General features: G+C 36.3%; 1 protein-coding gene across 1 annotated transcript in view; it reads left to right on the forward strand.

Moving 5' to 3' along the window:
* Positions 1 to 18,879, forward strand: part of TRHR (thyrotropin releasing hormone receptor) — a 34,352-nt gene extending 15,473 nt beyond the window's left edge. The window contains exon 3 of the mRNA XM_023223236.2: positions 16,376 to 18,879. Coding sequence (XP_023079004.1) covers positions 16,376 to 16,783 — 408 coding nt within the window. The 3' untranslated portion in view covers positions 16,784 to 18,879. The remainder of the gene's footprint in view (positions 1 to 16,375) is intronic.
* Positions 18,880 to 19,195: the final 316 nt, after the last annotated feature.

Here is a 19,195-nt window from a genome sequence, read left to right on the forward strand (position 1 = left end):
AAATCAAAGAAGGAGACTATTTCAGTAGTGGTCAATGACAAATGTAAAGATAAGGACTGAAAAGCACCCAGTTTGTGAATGCAGTTTCCATAAGGTGTTGGGGAAATAAATAAGATTGCATGATGTTGGTGAATGATGAATGGAGGAAAAACTAAAAAGAGGGTAAGAATATACTGCTGTTTTAACAAATTTGATTATGAGAGAGAACAGTAATAACATGAAGAAACAAGGCAAGGTATTTTTGTTTGCTTTATTTTGCTTCTTAAGATAGAAGAAATCTATGTCTGGTTAAATTTTGATGGGAAAGAGCTAGTAGAGTGGAAGGAATTATTTGTAGATGCACAAGCAAGACTTGATATTGATGGTGCATGGTTCCTGAGGAGGCAGAAAGGAATAGGATAGGGCTCATCTTTCTTTTTCTAGTCAGAAAGGATTGTGTCTAATTCACTGATCTGTCTGCAGCACCTAGCACAGTATCTGGTACATGGACGTATCCAATACATGTTTGCCCAATAAATAGATAAATGAGTGAATTAAAGAATAAATGAATGAGATGCAAAGAAAAGAAATAAGGATGATCATGGTTGCAGATTAATTTTAAGTAATGAGGAAGAAAGTTGTGAGTTTAGCAAGCTGGGCTCTATTTTTTCAGTGAACTAGAATGGAAAGTCATTGATTGAGAATGAGGGTAATGGCAAGGAGAAAAGGCATGGCTGTTAATTGTGGGAAATGGGAGAAGTAGGGATGGGTAGACTGCTAACAAATTAAGTTTCATTCATTTAAAAAAAGTTAATTGGTATGGTAGTAAATTACAGCTGATGTGAATTTCTTTGTGACATCTAAACACTTTCCAGTAAGTCTGTTCTGGGACTCATTCCCAATAAACCATATTTAGAGGAGCCATTTTATTAGCCAGTAGCTAGCTGGCATGGTCCTCAAGGTTGTTTCCTTTGCTGTTGCAGCCAGTGACACACCCACAACAGGTACGATCTCATATTTAACACTCTATTCCCCTTCACTGAAGCAAGGATCTTATAATTAAAGGCCAGACTGAATCATATTGGATGCATATCCACAGGGCAGGGATTTCTTCATTTGCCAAAAAATTCCATCTAAAGCCCTAATTCCCAATCAATAGAAGCTAAGTGTCTCGGTACATCCCTTATTCAAAAATATGTAAACAAGGCCAACTTATGAGTAATAGCTCTGTCCTCACAATCTTAAACTAGGTCTTTCCTTTATCAGCATTCCCTGATGATATGTCTTATGTTCACAGTCTACTTTTTTCCTTCCCCTCAAATATCTTGGCTGTTTCCATTTTATCTTTAAAGAATTCTAGAAACACATTTAGAAGCAATTCAATTAGCCTTGTGACAAAAGCAGCACACTCCATTTTGCGCACAGTACTTGACTTTACTTTGCTACTGCCTTAACCTCAAAGGAATGTAATAGTGTGAGGTACAAATGCTCTTAATAAACAGGATCGATCAAGGGTGCTTGACTCTTCTTTTCATGTGCAAGTATACTGGGTTTTTTGTGCCTCACCAAAACCATCAAAAGCCAGAAAGGCTTTCTCTATCAATCTACCACTCTTCACACTTGAGCATCATGCAGAATGTTTGGTTGTTCCTTAGGGGAGCTCTCCCAACTCAAGAAGCCTGTGTCAGCCACTCAAAATGCAATGCAAACCCAAAATTGAGACAGGTGGAAAACTGCCTGATCATGGCTTTTAAGCTAATGAATAACAGTTTCTGTCGCTGGCTCCTCCTCAACTCCATCCACTTCCTCAGGATAATCAATCGGGAAAGGTTATTAAATCACACCAGGCACATTGTTCCCATCATTAACATGTTTTAAATCAGACCAATGCCCATGCATATACCACAAGTAGAGAAAACAATCTTGATTTTTTTTAAAAAAGCATGAACACTGAGGCACCAGAAGAAAGAAAATTCATGTTCTTATATGCCTTGTTAGTCAAAAAACAGAAACTTCTGGGTTGTGATGAAATGAATTATCAACTCAAATAATGTTTAGTGCTCATTAAAAAGATCTTGGTAGCCTTTAAGGAAGGTAGACTAAATTTTTGCAAATTGATTCCTACATGTAAGCCCACTGCTAGGTAGCCCACTATGTTTAAAGCGTTACAGTAGAAAATTATTACTGTCGGAATTCTACATATTCAGTAAGATCATGTTTCTTCTTCAGCTAAAGTGACCAAACACAATTCCAAAAATTAATGCTAGAGAGTCAAGTTGCTTAGTAACACTGAGCAATATAAAATATTCTTTCAAAAGCACCAAAAATGTATCATAAAGACAACTTGAAAAATGGATGATTAGCAAGGACAAAATTCACTAAACCATTTTTTCCCAAAGAGAAATAGAAATGTCTACGTTCAGAAGTAAAACATCTCGGTAAACTGTTATGTAGTACTGCTAGGAGAAATGCTATGCACAAAAGCCTTTGGAATGAGTAGTGATTTCCTTGTATACTACCTGGCCAATATTTTATATTTATTGCCATGTTACAGTCATTATGGGAGATTTGAATGTTTTGTATTTTAATATAATACCTTGTAAATTTATATATTACAAATTTGTTGTTGTCAACATTTCACCCCAAAACCCTGAAGAACAGGACATTTTCCAGTCAGTAGCAGAGGTACATCCCAATACAAATTCTAAAGATGAGGCAACATTGCAGACTCTCCAGAAAGCATGGAGAGTTTTGAAAATCCCCTCAAGTGATTTCTACAACCTTCACAAAACTTCCCCACCCCAGTTCAAGAACCACTGTTTAAATATTCTAGCTTAAATTCTTCAGTTAATAGCACATTTGGTAACTGAGCACCGGGGCTCATGCCTGTAATCCCAGCTACTTGGAAAGCTGAGGTGGGAGGGAGGATCGCTTGAGCCCAGGAGTTCAAGAGCAGCCTGAGCAACATAGAAATACCCCATCTCTTGAATAAATATATTTAATGCAACAGATTACATGTCTGATTATCTTTCTAATAATATAATCCAGAAAATAATCTGTCCCATTTGCATATGTGTCCATCATTAGTTAAACTTTATAATAGATAATATTGCTGAGCTGTTATATGTGCCAGGCATGGTGGTGCGAAGGGATTTTCACACATCATCTCATTTGTATCTATGACATAAGTGTAATTTATCCTGTGATTTTTAAAGATGAGTGCTATAAGATTTAGTGATATTAAGCTCATGGTCACCCATTCAAAAAAATGGAAAAGCAAAAAGTCTAATTCCTAGAATCTAATCCAAAGTCTTTGATGCCAACACTATTCTCTGCTTCCTCACACACTTGCCCCTGGTACAAACATCACAGAAATGAGGTGCAGAGATAGAGGATGTATCTGCCCAAGAAAAAGGGAACATTATCTTATATGTGTGAAAATTAAATTCATTCATTCGTTCCACAAAAATATGTTGAATACTTGCACATTTCTGAATCCCGAGCACTCTTTTAGACCTTGGGAACACAGCAATGAACAAATATGACAAACATCCCTGTTGCATGGAGCTTTCTAAGGAGAAACGGGGAAACAGGGAATAAAAAACAAATGCTCATATTATATCAGTTTGTGGCCTGTCTGATGGTGGAGAAAAATCAAGCAAATAAGGGAAATAATTAAATGCTGAAACGAGATGGGTCTAATTTAAATACAGCAGTCAGTGATATTAAATAAACAGCCCATTTTCAGAGCATGTTGTTGTACTGAATCCATATTCAGGCACTGGTGAACGTCATTTATACATCAATACCTGAAACTTTTACATTAAAACCTGAGTCTTTCCCATTGATGCAATGTTAAGACACCAGGCTGGCCTACATAAGTCATTTGGCTTCTATGTGCAAGAAATATAGCATTAGCGATACTATTTAACTATATTTTATAATACTTATTCTAAAAGAAAAAACATTCTACATTCTAATTCAAAACTGCAACAACATTTTCCAGTGGTGGAATAAGAACCTTTCAGTAGGTCATTAATGAAGAGAAGTTTGTGATAGATGTTCCCTTATTCAAATAGGTCTTAGCTCTCTTCATTTTTGTAAGAGAAAGTATGGCAATCTCTATCCAGTCTTTCTCACCTGGGAATAAGAAATAGTTACCTTTATAGGGATAGACTGAACAAGAGACTCTTCTGCCTGGTTCAAATCTCATTTTACCATTTGTAAGTGGTGTATGAGTTTCTTCATTTGTAAAATGAAGATAATAGTATCTTCCTTGTAGTGTTATTGTGGAGATTAAATGAGTTAATATATATGAAATACTTAGAACGGAACTTGGTGCATGGTAAATAATGGATGTTTTCTATTATTAGTTTCAAAAATAGTTTTACTTTTCTCAAATTTGCTATGTTGCCAGCACTAGCATAAGCACTTACCACATTTATTCACACAGCAACCCTGTGAGGCACATGAAAATTTCTGTCACCATTTTACTGAAGAAAAAACTGAAACTCCCAAACAGTAATGGGCCCAAGGCCTAACAACTGGTGAGTGCTGGAACCAGGATATCCAGAGGGACTGCGATAAAAAAGGAGAGTCTTTTATATTGGTAAATTAAGACAGTCTGATACAAAATCCAAGGGACTGGCTTGCTGTGGGCCCAGAGGGCCAACTACCATCAATTTGCACATGTATCTTCTCCAAGAGGTTTCTGCATGGGTTTCTACACTACATTTGATTTAACCATGCATGAGAGTACATATCTTCTGGAAAAGAGCTCTCATGATCATTAAAAGTATAATGATACCATGATTCTTTTAGGTGTTGGTAGAGAGACAATGCAAATTATGATTGTGTCATAAGAGAAATAAAATTCTAAATCAAAACTTTGGTTCACAAACTAAGAGCCAGCATAATATGGTTCATATTACTCATTGGCTACGTTGATAATTAAGAATTTGAAAAAAGTTAGTCATAAATATCAACAGTAGTTTGAAACAGATGATATGCATTTGTCTGTTGTATTAAAAGTGTTCAACTACTCCACTCGTTGGTAAACTGCAATCATGGGGCAAAAGGAGTTCTACTGCTTGTTTTCCCAATTAAATTTTTAGTAGAACTTAAAAAGCCATGCCTGTTGCCTTATTTATTGACCATGGCTGCTTTCTCACTACACTGGCAGAGCTAAGTAGTTGTGACAGAGATTGTATGGCCCACAAAGGCTAAAATATTTACTATCTAGCCCTTTACAGTAAAAGCTTGCTGACTTCTGAGCCATTCCTACTTAACAATTTTTTTGTGAAAATAATTATATACTTAGTACATGTACTGGTGTTTGATAATTGTTTAATAATTATAAATACACATTAAATAAATATGTTTGCATTGCACAAAATTGTCAAATACAGGAAAGATCAAGCTTATCACAGGCAGCCTAAACTAGCAGCTAATTCATACCCTGCTTTCATTTTAACTCTTTATCTCCTAAAAAAAACCAAAATGCTTTCTGTGTTATGTTAGAGCCTGCTTATTTCAACAGGCCCTAAAAATACCAATTTATAATCTAAAGATGCAGAATGGCATCATGAGAAATAGCCTTCTACAACTTCATGAGTGAAGGAGGAGCAACAAAAGATTGAATGCAACAGCTGACAGAACAGAGCAAGAATACCTGTCAAAGTGAGCTTTGTATCTTTTGGAGGCAAATCCCATTTTAGGTTGGCATATATTAACATAGTGCCGATCAATATTCAGTAATAGGAAATGAACTTAGCATAAATCATATTGAGTTAGCATTCCCTCAGCTCTTTATTTTTCCTAAGTTCTTCATAACAGTATAGCCAGTAATTCTTTATTTCTACGGAATAACAGACTGTTCCCCAAAAAAATTTTCTTCACTGTAATTGCACTCTGATCTATCAATCATGTCCTTTTCTGAGAAGGAATCTTTACACAATGATTCTAATTTTTAAATGCAAGTATTTTTGATGCCAAACTTGTTTTAAAAGTTAGAGATAAAAATATGCAATACATATCCTGCCCTCTTATATACTGGGAAAGAAACCAGACACAATATAATAATGACATTTGTGATTAGAAATGGAAATGTCAAATGGCAACATGGAACTTCACAGAGGCAGAAGCATTTAGACTAGCATTCATGAACTGTTTTTCTCATTTGCTTATTCATTCATTCATTTCCTGAATGTTTATTGCACCTACTAAGTGCCAGAGCCTCATGTTGCCCCTTGAGTGGCAACCCTCAAGGAGGCATCATTCTATGGAATAATGAGACAATATATAAGTAAACCAGTGAAGGAACAGGATCCTTTCAGGTTGTAAATATTAGCACAAATGAATACACAGGGAGACATGAGGGAAAGTAACTTGAAGAAGGATTAATATTTACCACTCTCCAGAATTATTAATGTCTCAGAATCTGTTTTTCTTAATTTTTATAATAAAGAGACTAGAATACCTGCCTCATAAATACTATAAAAATTAAATAATTCAATAAAGTCCCTGGTTCTATGTTTAAAATATAAAGTGTTCAATAGGATATTATTATTTATTATCAAAGGCTTCATCTGTCATTTGGTTAAATACTACACATTTACCTAGTGACGGGAAATCTCATCCCCTTAAACTATGGAAAATTAGCTGTATTTTATTGAGAACCATACCCTATGCTGGTGCATTACCTAAACTACATCATTTATTCTTCATATCTCTTTGTATTTCTCAGACGTATATACTGAGGCTTACAAGGGTGAAATATCTTGTCTGGTGCCATACAGATAGTAAGTGGCAGAACTAGACATAGATTCCAGCTAGGTCTGCCTCCGTAGCCTGTTTGCTTCATCACTATACTGATACTACAAACCAACTCTGACCGTATCATCCAAAAGAGACTCTGATGCAGTAGTAATCTGTGTTGAATGGTTGGAACTCATAGCCAGGGCCAGCATGGTTTGTAGGCTCAAATCATGTTTTTAGTCAAGTAGTGAAGAAGCAGGTAAGTGCAAAGAAACTCCATTCAGTCTGTTAGGTTAACACAGAGTGGTAAAGCTGGCACCTCTTATCAAGGATGCAGATTTCAAGACAAGATAAAGAATATAACAGTCCCTTATATTAGAAAGGTATAGCACATATTACAATGTGTTTTTATGAATCCTCATTCATATATTTTCACACATTAAATGCAGAGGTTAAGGCTCAAAAATCTTTGAGTAGCAATGGTTTGTAAAGCTGAAATTTAAAACCAAGGCTTCTGATTTTGAATACCATGTTTAATTCATCAGAAAGCTGAAATCAGTGGAAAACATTGAATGTATGGTTTGCTGAAGGAAAGAAAATGTGCCTACCCCTTGGCTGACTCTGTGAGTTCTTCTAGGACAGCTAGAAAATTAGCTCTGTAACTCCAGGCCTGAGCATAGTACAGGCTATCTCCCTTGGGAGAGACACACGTGGAGAAGGAGTCTGATGCCTCCCAGGTGCTCCCAGCTCTACGATGAGGGACTTTGTCTAAGATTTTTAGAAGCAAGACAACTAAGTGCCCTCTTAAAAATCTGGCAGCTCTGATAATTTTACTTCTATTTAAGGATCACCATCATCTCTCTCCTTCTCCATCATTTGCATTCTACATTTTAAAATATCCCCTTTGATTTCCCAGCCCCTACTGGGTAAGCAGCTGAGGAATCACTTATCTGTGTTTCTGTTTACAATGTCACCCTTACCAGACTGTATAGCCAGGGAAGCACAAGGAAGAAAAGAGGCTGTGAAATATCTCCCTTGGGAAAGATTGGTGTCTTCAGGGCAGTGCTACAGCTAGCAGCTCAGAGCCAGCCAAGATGCCCAATTAGAATTCCTAAAAACTAGTTCCAAATGAAAATATAACCAGGAGAGGTAACCATACTCTAGAGAGCAAAGTTAAGAAAATTAAAGCAAGCTATATTAGGGCAGACTTTTCCACAGGCTTAGCTATTTACCAGTAATTTACCTGGAAGAGAGAATACTTAGAAAAGGCTAAAGAGCAAACTCAGCCCATGGCAGATCAACTGTAGCGTTTTTCCAGTGTGACTCATAAAAAAATTCAAAATGACATTTTATTTTCTAAATTTAGATGTTATTTTAATTTGAATCCAAATTCTGCCAGTTGAGTTTTTCTTTCTCAGCGTGCTTCCAAATCTTCACCTCCTGTGAAGAAAACATCTCAGCAATAGAGAAAGACCAGCCTCTCATCATTCATGATTACCAGACTCCATAATCAATACTGAAATCTCACCACTACAATAGTTGCTAGTATTGCAGAAAGTGTTACATCTAATCCTTAAGTCTAGATGCAAGTCTTACCTAGCACACAGCTGTTTTCCATTCTTTGAAGAAGAACCCCGAGATCAGAAACATTTAAAAAATATGTTCCATAAGGTCTTAGTATCACAGTGTGAATAGGAATATCTTTGTTAGGTGCGATATGCATAAACTCTTGTATAGAAATAAGAGTTAGTTTTCATTCTCCCTGCTCCCCTCCCACATACGACCTCCACCAATTCCAACCTTTAAGCCCAAGTTTTGTTTTTAGGTTTTCAAATTTCAGGAAAAAAATCCTTCCCAAAATTTAATTCATAACAGTAAAGAGAAAAGGATGATGTTGGAGTCCAATATATCACTTTGATATACCAATGCATCAAAAGTATGGCTTTTGATCACCAGCATATAAACTTTCTGACATCAGTCTTATCCTCTGTAAAAAGGAGGGCCATTATGAAGAATATACCTTGCCTGGTGCATACTAAGTATTTCATATATTTTAATTATCTTTCATCCTTTAATTTGCAAATTCCTATTACTTAGATTAGAATACCTTCAATTTTCATCTAGTTTTTTCCATTCTAGATTAAAAGATGTTCAGAAAGCACTGCATAGTTCCCATCTCACATAGACTGTCATTGATTCTCAGAAAGCAAGGCTCAGTATCACTTGGAGCCTCTCACACTGAGAAATGTTGGTGCAACTTAGCATTGAACCCCAGTTCCACTAACCAGGACAGCTCAAAGTCCCATCACTTCCCACTCTTCATGTGTGTGTGCCTCTCTCTAACTTTCTTCTTGAAAGAATGTACAAGGCTTTGAGGGTTCATCCCACATCAGAGTGAGAAGCAGAGCTCTGTTGATTTTCCACTGGAAGTGCCTTCACATTTGCATTTGGTGATGCTAAGTTATTTTCCTAGAGAACTGAAGGTGTCACAGAGGAAGGGTCATGTCGTGTTCTACCTAGCTTCATGTCATCCTGTAACTCCTACTGTCATCTGGGCTCTGATATCCTCCAGATGACAGTGTCAACTCATGGCCCTACTGGTGCATGCAGCCCCCTGCCCCGAGATATAAAGTATAGTTTCCTTTCCCCCACAAATGTCTTGCTCATAAAAGAACTCCGCCTGTCTTTCTCAGCACACTCTAGAATTGTGAAGAAAAAGCTTTTTTGCTCACCTATAATCCCAACACTTTGGGAGACCAAGATGGGAAGACTGCTTGAGCCTAGGAGTTCAAGTTTACAGTGAGCTATGATTACACCACTGTACTCCAGCCTGGGTGACATCAATACCTTGTCTGTGAGAAAAACAATAAAAATCCTGTGTCACTTTTTTTTTCTTCTTTAGCCCTTCTTCTCTTTCCTCAAGCCTTATCACATACAACCAAAGTTTCTCTATAGTGAATCCCTGCTAATATTCTCTTGAGCATTTTTCATCAGAATAGAGCCCAGAAAACACTCCATAATGCTTGCCGGAAAGGAACGAATGAAACATTTAGGTTCAGTACTTGACAAGTGAAGTCAAGAACTTATGCATTAGCAACCCTGGGTGTCTTCTTGGAAGAAATCCATAAGTAATGCACAACACAGAGTATGTCAGTCCACAGTCTCTCCACCATGAATTATCATTCAGCCTTTATTCACTTTTATTACACAGTAACTGACAAGTTGATGTCAAGCCCTTTTGTGGCCCCATCATTCAACTTTTAAGCCCCATCAATGATCTCACTCCATGACATGAAGCACCCTACAGGTATTGATTATACCTGTCTTTTAAAAACTGAATGTCAGTTGGGTGTGGTGGCTCACATCTGTACTCCCAGCACTTTGGGAGGCCAAGGCAGGTGAATCACTTGAGATCCGGAGTTCAAGACCAGCCTGGCCAACATGATAAAACCCCATCTCTACCAAAAATACAAAAATTAGCTGACATAGTGGTGCACACATATAATCCCAGCTACTTGAGAGGTGATGCAGGAGAATCGCTTGAACCCGGGAGGCGGAGTTTGCAGTGAGCTGAGATCACGCCACTGCACTCCAGCCTGGGTAACAGAGTAAAACTCTATCTCAAAAAATAAAAAAAAAATGAATGTCCAGAAATAAGTCAAAACAAAGCAAAATAATCTGCAAGAAGAAATTCCCAGAGCTTCCAATTAGTGTGGAAGCTTGGCAAAATTCAGATTTGTTTAATTATCATGTCAAGTTCATTCAACTGGCCCAATTATTGTAACAAAATTTAAATAGCCATTGATCACTTTGCTGAGGGCCATCTGAGAGTAAAATATTCCCAGTTACAGTACACTTTGTAAATGTGCAGAAATATTGGAGAACATGGGCAGAGTCCAAGCACAGAATGTATTGTTACCCTCTGAAGAATGGCATTAGAATATTAAAGACTAAATGTTTTGTATTCATTAACAAGAAAATATTTCCAGAAAGAAGTATATTTCTGAAAAGGAGAGTATTCCAGCCAGAAGAAATACAAGAACTAGAGTGTTTTTGTTAATTTAAAGAATTCTAAATCGATGCATAACTCCACAATTATAACATTTGTGAAAAATAAGTATTTACTCAATAATAATTTAACTGTGCTTTGAGTACTTATGTGCCAGGCATATGTACTAAAGACTTCTCCCTACCTTTTGTGCAGTAGAGATGAAGTGAAGGTTTTTTGTTGATTTACTTTGTGAATGAAGTCAAAAAAGGATTTTGGCATTATACAAAGTGGGATCCAAAATTGATAAAGAGTCTATTCACAAATTAAAGTTATCTGCTTATAATACCCTTAAAAATCACTCATTATAAAATAAATAGTCTTCAAATACAAGTTTAATGATAAAGTTGTGACCATCTGGTATATGACTTTGCTTCTTAGTACTAACAGAGCCTTTTCACAACTTAAGATTGCCCTGGAATTTAGATAAGGTTCAGACAAAAGGCATATGACCTGCCCAGTGTCTTCAGAAGCAGAATAGGACCGTGAATTCAAGATGCTGAATGCAAATTCCAACTCTTTCTTCCATACCTACTACCTATTGTCATTCAATAACACAGAGAAGGACAAAGCCACAGTCTTTATCTCCAAAGCAAGAGTATCCAGATACTACCAAGACCCATGCACATGCATAGAATTTTTTCTGAATCAGTACAAAAATTTCGACTAAAACTTCTAGGGAATTGAGGTATGAATCAAATCCTTATGACTCCCTAGGCAAACTAATAAGTTAATCTCTGACAAATAATCAAAATGACTCCAGATATTATGTAACCAGAACCTAATAAATGGCATACTATTAACTGGGCTATGGCTATTACTATCGCTAACTTCACATCTTCTCCCATTCTGGCAAGCCTGTTTGGAGCAGGTTCAAGAGGCATGTCACTCCTGTGGCCATCCTCTCAAAAATTCATAACCTCAGTCTAACCATGAGAAAAACATCAGCCAACCTCAACTTAAAGTGCATTCTATACAATACCTAATGTATTCCTCAAAACTATCAAGACCATCAAAACGATGAAGTCAGAGAAATTGTCTCAGCCCAGAGGAACCTAAGGAGCTGTGACAATTAAAGATAATGTGGTATTCTGGATGGGAATCCTGGAACAGAAAAGGGACTTTGGGAAAAATGTAAGGAAATCTGAATAAAGCATGGAGCTAACTAACTCCATATAAAAATTATTGACATGGATTTGTTAATTGTGACTAATCTGCCATACTAATGCAAGGGGTGAATCATAGAAGGACTTTGGTGTGGGGTATATAGACACTCTCTGCATTGTATTTACAACTCTTCTATAAATCTAATACTATTCTAAAAACAAAAAGGCAACATACAGATGCTAGCTAATCATTTCAGAACTTGTAGTAAGAGTCATAGCAGTAGTTACAATGATAGTAGTGAGTAATAGAAGATTCGTAAGCATGCTAGAAAAGAGAACTCAATTAGCCTGTTTCTTCCATGCAGCACATATACACAGGGTTGAACTGCATATATAGCCCACTTGAGGAACTATAATCTTAATTTTAACAATAAGATAGAAATCTGTACAATTCACATTTATAAAAGATAACTCCCTGAATAGGATGCTCATCTAGTGACTTTATAAAGATGACAAAAGGGTGTGTTGAGAAGGACTGAATCCAAATTTTGTGAGAGGTTTATGCCACTTATTCTACATATTTAAATACAGTGAAGACTGAAAGACATATAGCAGAGTTTGGTATCAAAATTTCCAGCTGATATTCACAAAGAAGATAACATTTAGCTAGGGTGGCCAAGGATAAGCCATCAAGCCTAGACCCTCCTGTTCTCATCTGCCCTTCTCCTCAGCTATCTCTGCCGGCAAGCTCACTCTCTAAATACTAAAAATTAATCCATTAATTCTTGCAATCTCTTTTGCTTGCTTTCAATACACTCTACAAAAATGGCTGCCTACTTCTATGTTAACTAAAATGACTCCATAGAGCCGACATTTTCAGAACTCAATGTGCCTGTACCCCTTTTGGCAGCTGTATCTCTCTTTCTGTAGGGAAGACAGAAGGAATGGAAGGCAAGCACTCCATGGAGTATAACGTCACTTCATCATATAAAAGTAATGGCTTTGTAGTGGTTTCCACAAGATTCCTAGAAAAAGAGATAGATTGTGCCACTTCATTACATGGTCTGAAATTGGAATTTGCATACTAAATTACTTCTAGTACCATGATATACCCACTATTACACTTCCAGATTGTCACGCATACTTAATCTCCACAAGAACAGTCTCTCATCTCTCTTTATCTTAAGATTTTGACTGCACCAGAAAGCCCCTGCTAATGACCTCTCAACCCCAAGTTTATATCAAGGGTTCTCTTAGAACCAGAACATTCCTCTGTATTAGCAGTTGTCACATTGTATTATAATTGTTCATCAGATTTAAGGTACATGAATGCATTACCATGTCTCTCTGGATCACTGTCAAATCATCAAGAGCCAGAACATTGACTGATACACAGTAGGGATGCAAATAGATAACTTAGAATGGATGGATAGATTCCTTCCCAATCAAAAGCATAGTACAAGATCATTTTCACTCAAAGATTGTGTCATGCTATTTCTCAAGGACCTCTAAATCTTAGGGCAGAGGCTGCTGTAAAGAAGCTGTCTTTCATATCACCATGCATCCTCTGCGCTACTCTGTCGAAAACATCAATGCTTAAAAACAATGCTTAAAAACGATGAGATTTTAAAGATGTATTTCAAATCTACATTTATGTCACATTTTCAGGATAAGGAATAATAGCAGAAATAAAAGTTCAAAAACCACAGTGAAATTACATGAGTATAAAAGACAGTCTTCAGGATATTTCTTTTCTAGGTGTTTGTTCTTATATTGAATAAGAGCTGTTGAAATCCAAGCTATAGCTACCATAAAAACTTGTGAACATTTAAAAAAGTGATTAAACTAAATCAAAAATTTGAAATTAACTAAAGAAAGGTATGGGTAGGATTAAAGATAGTCTCTGTCATCTCACTGGAGGTATACTTTCCTCTGGGTAAATCCTAGAAACATCATTATATTTGTTCCTTTTCACATCTCCTTAACATTTCAAAAATACATTTTAAACAAAAAATTGAAATGTATTAAAGACTCATTTTACTAATTGACCTAATCTCCATTTAAGAGAGTTTAAAAATTATTAAATAATATATTCTTGCAAAAACCCTCTAACAATATAGCAGAGTATTACTGCACAGTAAATGATCATGGTTACATATTTTAAAACGATTCCTTCCATGCCAGAATGTATTCAAGTTTTTCTTAGGGTCACTTTATGTCACATAGTGCACTAAATCCCTGAGAGTAGGGAGATGAAGAAATTTACCCATACCCTGAAGAAGTTTACTGTCTATTGGAGAGATGAACAAGTATAGGTCACTGCAATGAAATGTTTGGGAATGATGTCAAAGTATGCCTGGAGGCACTGTGGAAATGCACAGGAGAGACACTAACCTTGAAACAGGTTGCTCTTCTCCAACACAATGAAAGTTGCTCCCTTCACTGACATTCAGTGAAAAGAGGCAGGTAGATGTTACTTGTGGATTCAACATTTTAGCTGACAGTTGTAGGGAAAGATAAAGGTAGACGAAATTCAACCTTTCTTCTGAAATTTAGCAGCAGTAAGTGTTGTCGGGTTTATACATTGAAGAAGTTAAGTGTTTGGGTGATCATAATGGAAATAACACAGTAGAAATGTTATTGAAAATACAAGAAACTTTCATGGAAAGGGCAAAGTATAAAGGAAGGAGCATGTCCTTTGTCTTAAGTAGACAGATTTGAATCACAGCTCCGTCACTTACTACTCATGTGTCTGTAGGTAAATCATATAAATTACCTAAACCTCAATTTCTTCATATGCAAAATGAAATGAATACTAGCTTACTCGTGGAATTACTATAAGCATTAAATAAGATAATGTTTATATAGCACTTTTCAGATTACCTGGGCCATCTTAAAGGACTAAAATGTGATGGTATAGATCTAATTATAAATGAAACTAGGTATTTCAGTGTAGGATGCTTTGCCCCTGACAGGGAGTGGGAGAATGTTGACAAGTGTGAAGCAGTGATCTCATTTCAGAGAGCCTGGGGTACCAAGCAGAGAATAAAGGCAGGGATGTGGTTCATAATGATGAAGATCATGGCAATGATGACAGTGAAGATGATAATCACTACCTCTCCTTCCAAAGCTTAGAACATTTATCACTTTGATTTCCTATGACCAAATAAAATACTTACTTATATATTTTTTCAAGTCTACTTAGGAAAAAATATGTTTCAGTTAACCCCTTTGCTAAGTAGACCCTCCTTGGCTCTAAAAGAAGTCAGAATCTCTGGAATGTCTTACTTGGTGTTATATGAACCAATGTGAAACCACATATTTTCACTGAACAATTTTTCTACTCCTAGTGGTAAAATATGTAGCCTTAGTATCCTACATGCATCGCATCAGAATGAAGTTCAGTGAGCAGTGAGCAATGTGGGATATTGACTTCATCCTACCTATTGTCTTATTTCCTGTGCATTGCTTATACTTAGGAGTGGCTTCCACATTAGGTAAAATTCCAGCATTTGCTTTCTCTCTCTTTCATTTCCCTTTAACCTGAAAGAGTGCAAAAACTTTGAATTCAAGCTCATTTGGATATTAATCCCGGCCCCAAGACTCCACAGCTTCCACCAAAGTACTTAAGAGCCTCTGTATCTATTTTCTAATTTGAAAAAGTATTGGATACAATACCTATTTTAGGATGTTTAAAACTGTTTAAACATGATAACAAATAACAAACACCTTGGATAGTGTTTGGCACATAGCAGTCACTAAACATTCAATAAACACTGGCTTTTATTGCATTATTCTTTTCATCCACTGTTACCTCATTTGATTTGGGAGGACAATGTTGGCTCCATTTTACAGATAAGCTATAAGATAGGTTAAGGTAATTTCTTAGGCCACACATAGGGTAAGCAAAGAAGAGGTTTGACCCTAAGTCTCCTAATGCTTGTCACAGATACTTTTGGTGCCCTGTGCTAATATCCTCTTACAAGACTCTGATTTCAGCCATACCTGCAGTAGATAGTTCCTGCAGCAGGAAATATCCCACTTCAGGCATCCACTGTACCATTTGTCTCTCTTCTACTTGGCCTCAAGGGTCTCTCTAAAGGCTCTAGGAGTTTTCAGGCAAGAGAATCCTGGAAGTACACAGGAGTTAAAGTCCTTAACAATACCTTTTAATGAATGGACACTGTCTTTCATTCTCTTACTTCTGACAGACAATTCTCAATTGCATTACTTGAGCCAGAGTTGGCTATAGGGGGAGCTATCTCAATAACACACCGTACTTTGGCTTTTCCTTGTCAATGGCATTCTCTTCTAATTAATAACCCTTAATCTTGCTTCCTGGGATCACCTCCACAATAAATGACTTGCACCTACCTCCTTGTCTCAGACTACATTTTGGGAACTAAAGGTTTGGGTGAGAGAAGAAAGGGTGTTTTGTTTTGTTTTCATTTGTGTTTGTACAGCATTTCTCTCTATTTCTCTGTAGGTCACCAAGATGCTGGCAGTGGTTGTAATTCTGTTTGCCCTTTTATGGATGCCCTACAGGACTCTTGTGGTTGTCAACTCATTTCTCTCCAGTCCTTTCCAAGAAAATTGGTTTTTGCTCTTTTGCAGAATTTGCATTTATCTCAACAGTGCCATCAACCCGGTGATTTACAATCTCATGTCCCAGAAGTTCCGTGCAGCCTTCAGAAAGCTCTGCAACTGCAAGCAGAAGCCAACAGAGAAACCTGCTAACTACAGTGTGGCCCTAAATTACAGTGTCATCAAGGAGTCAGACCATTTCAGCACAGAGCTTGATGATATCACTGTCACTGACACTTACCTGTCTGCCACAAAAGTGTCTTTTGATGACACCTGCTTGGCTTCTGAGGTATCCTTTAGCCAAAGTTGATTCATGAATTAGAAGAAAATGGACCACAAAGAAAATGAGAATCTGTGCAGCCATCAGCAAAAGGGAGAACATGGCCAATAGTCATATGTGAAGACAGAGCAGATCAGTCTTTGTCAATGCTCTAACAAGTCCTGACCCTAGATACTGTAACCCATGAAGATGATTCAGACTTTCCTTCTTACAAACTAGTATCACTAAAAATGGAGCAGATCTGTGAAATAGCTAAATGATGGAAACTTAAAGTTTAGCCCTTTTCGTTTAACTTAAGAAATTCACTATATTTTCTGGGCTTATAGAGTTTCAATAAAATCTAGACATCAATTTATATCATTCATAGTAACCATATCAAATGTCACTTTTCAACCCTCCAGGTTATTTATACATTCGATAATTTGACAAGGCACAGATTTTTAAATGTTTGCATTTAGTATTCATTTTAACATAGGACAGGGCTAGTTCATGAATATCTGAAATTAAAGGGGAAAATATTACAGAAACATTGTATTGAGTAATAATAAGATTTTGGACATACATGTTAACTGTATTTTAAAAATTGCCATAATGTTTATAAAATTCTGAGTGATTTTTATATCTTAGAAGGTAGAAAATCATCATTCAACTTTAATGGAAAATAAATCTCAAAATATCTGAAATTATTAATTAAGGAGAAATGTAGATTTTAAGATAAATCCAACTCTTATCAACTCTTCCAGCCTCCCACATGATGTGTGGAACAAGGTAAAAAACCAGATTAAGTAACTGTGAAGATACAAACTAACATACAATTAATTTCCAAAAGTATAGCCAAGACAAAAGTATTTATAATTAGATTTTGCTTCTTCTCTGAAGCTTTTAAACAAGAAAGTCTTTTTGAACATTCTTGTTTATAAACTACTCAGCCATGTCAAGCAAATCATTCAAGCAAAATCTAGCTCAAAAGTCTGAAAGATTTTCAAACGTTCATTGTTATTCTAAGTCAGCCAAAATCCTGGTATCCCTCTTCCAGATGAAGACCTCCCACTGAGAATTGTAGTCTATGGATTTTACCTTGGCTGCAATTGTCTTTCCTATCTACTTGTCGTTTGTAGGTTCTTTTTTTGTTCTTCTCAAATGCTAGTGATATTTTGTTTACAGATTCTAAAAGCAATGCAAAATTCTGTTGGCTTTATTTTCAGCAGAGTTAAAACTGATTTCATCATATTATCAATATATCATGTTTATATTTATGACTGACATCTGCTATGCCAGTGATTATTAGAGACTTGTGAATGAATCTGTCCAGGACACTTGTCAGCTCCTACTTGAATCTCCTACCTACTAGATTTGGTCAACCAGAATTTCCAAGGGCAAAAATTGCCCTTGGTGATGGTTCAGTCGTCACTGATTTTTAATGACTAGATCAAAAATACCCATACCTGTACATGCCCCATAGGCTGGCATTTTCCCTCTCCAGCCTATATCCCTATTTTATGGACTTTTCTAGAACCTAATTGCTAATGATAATTACGCCTCCCACCTTCTTAATAAAGAATATACCATTTTACTTTTGAAACTTGTTTTTAAGTGCTGTTTCATGGAGACTCTGCTGTCCAGAACCTTATTCTAGAGTATGCTTTTTTTTTTTTTTGAAAATTGGCCTTATCTACTCCAGCAAGACATTTTTATCCTGTTACTATAACAGTAGACGAATGCAAGCAAATATTTGCAGGAAATACCCTAAAACCGGACCTACATAACAGTAAGCAATCTATGTTAACTGACTTTTCATTCTGGTATAAATATTAATCTTGGCATCGTATAAATAGAGCACCAGAGTGACGCAACCCCAAATCACACAAGCACATGTGTGTTTATAAACACATACCCACATGTTCATAAATTGGTGAAAAAGGGGATTGTAATATATGAGATTTTTTCATTACGGAAAGGAAATAATAGCATTGAGCATCTACTATGTCTCAGGTATGCTGGTAGGTAGTCAATCAACATTATCTACATCACAATTTCTCTACAGCTATGATTTCTCTGATGATAAGACCAGTATTCCTGTGACCTAATTCCTAATTAACAAAAAGTTATGGATTTTGCAGAATGATCATATCAGGTGTTAAAAAATACAATTAGTTTAACATGATATACACAAAATACAAAGATGCCCTTCTTATCTTTGGAAATTTAATGTATGGGCTGAATTCTTCTACTCTAATTTTTAAAAAGTTATTTGCCAATAATCTGTTAGTTTTAGACCACATGGGAAATTCATAAGAACTCAGTTCATAGTGTTTTAACTCTAAAGCAAATGCCATTTTAAAATTAAATGTTCCTATGTAATGTCCAATAGATATTTGAATTTACACAGAAGAGACATAACTTTTTAAAATATTCTTTATCGCACTATACTCAATCATAAAA

Source organism: Piliocolobus tephrosceles, chromosome 7, assembly GCF_002776525.5.
Source record: "Piliocolobus tephrosceles isolate RC106 chromosome 7, ASM277652v3, whole genome shotgun sequence".
NCBI classification, from domain to species: Eukaryota; Metazoa; Chordata; class Mammalia; order Primates; family Cercopithecidae; genus Piliocolobus; species Piliocolobus tephrosceles.